This window comes from Triticum aestivum, chromosome 5D, assembly GCF_018294505.1.
Source record: "Triticum aestivum cultivar Chinese Spring chromosome 5D, IWGSC CS RefSeq v2.1, whole genome shotgun sequence".
NCBI classification, from domain to species: Eukaryota; Viridiplantae; Streptophyta; class Magnoliopsida; order Poales; family Poaceae; genus Triticum; species Triticum aestivum.
The window spans coordinates 315,390,126-315,394,736 of record NC_057808.1 but is presented as its reverse complement, the minus strand read 5'-3'; the positions used below and the strand labels follow the sequence as shown (position 1 = coordinate 315,394,736).

At 47.3% G+C, this 4,611-nt stretch overlaps 1 protein-coding gene across 1 annotated transcript; it reads left to right on the top strand.

The window, feature by feature from the left end:
- Window positions 1-329: 329 nt before the first annotated feature.
- On the top strand, window positions 330-3,688 carry LOC123121431 (zinc finger BED domain-containing protein RICESLEEPER 3). The gene is made up of 4 exons (XM_044541396.1): window positions 330-486; window positions 1,173-3,215; window positions 3,292-3,358; window positions 3,444-3,688. Exons 2-3 carry the CDS (start codon window positions 1,175-1,177, stop codon window positions 3,330-3,332), a joined length of 2,082 nt encoding a protein of 693 aa, XP_044397331.1. The 5' UTR covers window positions 330-486; window positions 1,173-1,174; the 3' UTR covers window positions 3,333-3,358; window positions 3,444-3,688.
- Window positions 3,689-4,611: the final 923 nt, after the last annotated feature.

Genomic DNA, 4,611 nt, shown 5'->3' with positions numbered 1-4,611 from the left:
AGTTAGCACAAGGTCCAGCCGGTCCGGCCCGAGCCGAAGTGCCGGGCTTCCTGTTCAAGGTTTGAGGTATGGGCTCACGAGGAATTTGAGCCCAGAATGTGCGCACTCGCCGGGGAGGAAAGGAAAAGCGGCGGCGCGAATGTTTCGCCACTCCCTCAGTTTCCCTCTCGTTTCTGCCGCCACCGCCCACCAAGGGAGGAAGCTCCTCTGACGTACGGCGCCTGCCGTTAGGCCACTGACAGGTGGATCAAGTTTCAGTCGGGCCCATGAGTCAGCGACGGAACGGCACCCTGCCGCACGGCAGGGGATCCTCGTCCCCCACGAAGATAGATCAAAAAAATAAAATCGATTACCCTCCCCTCAGCCCCCCTCCTCGTCTCGTTTAGGATTCCGAGGTCCGGGGAGAAGCAGGCCGCGGCGGAGCGATACCGTCGCGTCGTATCCGATCGGCGGAGTCTCTCCCGTACCCTGGGATTGCGAGCACCGGTACGCTCTTCTTAGTTTCCCTTTTCTTGCTAGATAATGCACCGCTACTTGCTTTTTTCCCCCTTCGTCGGATCGTACTTCTGGTTTCTCCGTTCGATCGTTCCTGTCGAATGCGATGCGCTTGGAGAAAAATTGCGATGAACCGTTTGGTTTGGATGAGGAGTGTGATGGTCCTGGTCCCGGTCCCGGCCGCGCCGGAAAGGAAGGGGAGAGATTAGTCATTAGTGAAATGGTAATGTTCTACTCCCTCCGTTCGGAATTACTTGTCTCGGAAATGGATGTATCTAGACGCTACAGCATCCGGGTTGAAGCAAGTACTCGTAGTAGATATCATGTCTTTGTAGCATGCCTTCTCCAAATATGTCTGTTTATTCCCGTTTGCTGCTTGAACGGCGTTGGTAGCTGCTGTGCTCTGTAATACTGTAAGTAGTGCCTGTCGCCCTGCGGTTCTGATGTTACCTGTCTACTTCCCTCATGAGTCCGATCTGTTCGAGTCCCCTGCACTCCATATGCACCGATTCTATTAGTGTTGCCCCACTCGTGGAAAATAATCTTGCGCCGCATTTGGTTTGTGTCTGTCTGTTCAGCGAGTCACATTCTCTTTGCAACATTTCTGTGCAATTAAGCTAGGACAGTTTACTCAGGCGACTCCGTTACTCATGGGTTCTGCCTTTCTTGATGCGTAGGCATGGAAGAAGAGCCTGACAATTCCAATGCCATGGATGAACAAGAGGAGAGCACAGGCAGCGCCCCTGGCCCAGTGTTCTCGGGTCTGAAGCTGAAAAGGCTCCGATCCAAGGTGTGGGACGACTTCACGCCCATCTACATCGACGGGAAGCTCGCGCGGGCCGAGTGCATGCACTGCCACCAGGTCTTCAGCAGCGGCACCGGCAACCTGCGAAAGCACCAGGCCAAGTGCACTCCCAGAGCCCAGAAGAGGCCAATGCAACACAAGCCCCCGTTCTTGTCGGCGGGCCAACATAAATCCTCAGACGCAGCAAAGGCATTGCCCCAGGAGAAGTTTCCTGTCCTGATTGACATTCTCATCGATACGAATGAGGAAAGTCAGAAGGTTGATCAGAATTTGTCTCACGGGGAGCTTGGGACACATGAGCAGAAGAATCTTGCTTCATGTGACACTCCCACTGACAAAGATCGGAAGAATCAGTCCCATGAGGAACCTGCAGTGCCTGACCAGGACATTCTCGCTAACATGAATCAGAAGAATCTGAAGGTTGGTCAGATTGAGCCCCATGAGGAACTTGTCAGGATATTTTCTGTCCACGGGTACCCGCCATCGATACAGATCCATGATAGATTCTGTAAGTTTGTTGCTAGCTTGAATCCTATGGTGAAGATGCCAGCCAAAGTTGACATGTACAGGTACTCCAGGGAACTGTTTGACAAAGAAAAGACCAAGCTGAAGGAGAAGTTGGCAAGTTTACGCAGTCGGGTTTGCTTGAGTGCTTATGTGTGGCACTATGATCTGTTCTCAGCGTTCCTATGCTTGAGTGTTCATTACATTGATGATGAATGGGAGAAGCAGACACATATCATCAGGTTTCGTTCTGTTGATCCTTCCTGCAATGCAAAACAACTGAGCCAGGATATACTGAATGCTATTGGAGATTGGGGTCTTCGTTACAAGGTTTTCAGCATTACACTGGACGATGCATTTCTGGACGATTCAGTTGCTTCAGATCTGAAAGCCAGTCTCCAAGAATGGAACCTTCGCTTGGCAAACCGGAGCTCGTGTATGTCTGCAAAACATACCTCATCTATGTCTGCAAACCGTAGCTTGTTTGTGGCACGGTCTCCAACTCATCTAGTTAATAAGGTCATACATGTGGGGGTGGATGAACTGCACAAAGTCATGGAGAAGTCAACAAAGTGTTCCAAGTACACAAAGGGCCACATCCCTTCAGCCGTACGGTTTCTGAACTGTGGATATGCACCTTCAGCTGAAGAGTGGAGCAACGCGCAACGTATCTGTAAGATATTGCAGAGGTTGCATATATACATGGATGAGATGAACACTTGTCATTGCCCAGCCGACCTCCTTGACCAGTTATGGGGTGCAAAACGAGCTCTACATCCAGAGGATAGTTTTTATGGGGACAAAACAGTTTCGAAAGAGCTAAAAGAGATGCAACAGAAATTTACAGAATGCTGGAATCTCTATTGCTTAAATATCTGTCTACCTGTGATCATGGATCCTTCAAAGCGTCTGGAATGCATCAAGTCTTGTCTGCGTCCGAAGTTGTACAATTATTGCTTGAGGCACGAATTGGACAAGGATATAGAAGATTATTTTCAGGAAGTGCATGACATGTTGATCAACCTCTTCTATGAATATTCTGATCAGGTGGAAGACACTAGCATCACATCTGGGCCTAAAACTAGCAGGAACATTGTTGTGAAGGGAGATGATATGCTGATGCAATATTATCATCATATTACCTATCCATTTAGCACGCGTCCAATGATAGAGCTTCATCAGTACTTGCAAGAGCCAGGTCCCTGTACGGCTGAGCAAACCGTTCTACAATGGTGGAAGGAACATAGTCTGACCTACCCCACAATCGCTCGGATGGCACGTGATATATTGGCAATACCAGCCAGTACTGAATGCGGTGTAGCAATAAGGACTGCAAGACGAACAATTTGTCAGTCTAGTAAACACTGGGTTGAGGAGACTGTCTGTACTCAGGATTGGCTCACATCTTATGGTACGACATACACTTGCTTTTCCGATTGTTATCTGATTACAGGCCTGCACTAACCTCAGCCTTTATGTTATCATAGGTTCTTTAAGCGAAATGCCAAACGGTGCTCTTTTTGAGTGAATACTCCGACCTTCCGAATGTTCCATGTAAGCTGATTTCCTTCTCTTTTTCCTAATTTATGAATGTAACATGTGCTACTAGCAATGGCTCAGTGTTGCCTTTCCACTGCAGTATTCAAGAACGGCAATGGAATCCTCTCACATGACTTTTGTCTAGACTTCAGACAATTTTGCGGCAGTCTGATAAGTTCATCCGATAACTTGGAATCTTTGGAGCATGCTAAGTTCATATATTAGTAGTTCTAGTTACAAATGGAAGTGGTCAGGCCTTTGTACGCCATCTGATGATTTATTTTGGTGCAAAAGTTAGAGCACTATTCCTTGTATACATTTCATCTGGTTATCCTTGGCTGTTTTGTTTGGATGCTTACTCGTATCCTCTTCAAGCGCATTGCATTCATTCCATTTTCTCCAGCCCTATATTAGTTTACTTTGACTAGAATACCATTTGGTGGTTTGTGCGCCAGTTTGGCTTGTTCGTCGAGCAAGGTCAGACTTCTTCTGAAACTATGATTCACCAGCGTGCCTGCTCATCTTTTTTTTCGAAAAGGGGGATCGCCCCGGCCTCTGCATCAGAGTGATGCATACGGCCATCTTATTAACTAAATAAAAGGTTCCAATAAGGTTCCAAAATCTCCGACTGAAAAGTACTAAAAAGACAGCTCACACAGAGCTAAAGAGGCTAGAACACAAACTAGCCAAGATAAGATGCCACAACCGGCTGGCTAAAGATAGATAGGTAAACTAATTGCCTATCCTATTACATGACCGCCATCCAAACCGGTTGAAGATATCCCGAGCTACCATCTCGCAGCGGATAGATCCAGTAACCAAATGCTCCTTGGCCTCCATCGGAGTGAGTAGCGACCATGAACGGATCACGGCCATGGCTCGAAAAATAACCTGCAAAAAGTGAATACGTGATGTTCTGTTAAAAACCAAATCATTTCTGCAAGTCCAGATAGTCCACAACAAAGCGCAAACTCCAACACGAATATGTCTCGCTAAGTCAGGCTCAATCCCAGTGAGCCATGTCCCAAATAACGTAGTGACATAATTCGGTGGAGTAATATTAAAGGCAATGTGAACCGTCCGCCAAAGGACTCTGGCAAACGGGCAATCAAGAAAGAGATGTTTGATCGTCTCGTCCCGATCACAGAAGCTACACCTCGTAGGTCCTGTCCAATTACGCTTAATCAAGTTATCCTTGGTTAAAATAACCTGTTTATGGACAAACCACATAAACACTTTTATTTTCAAAGGAACTTTGACAGCCCAAA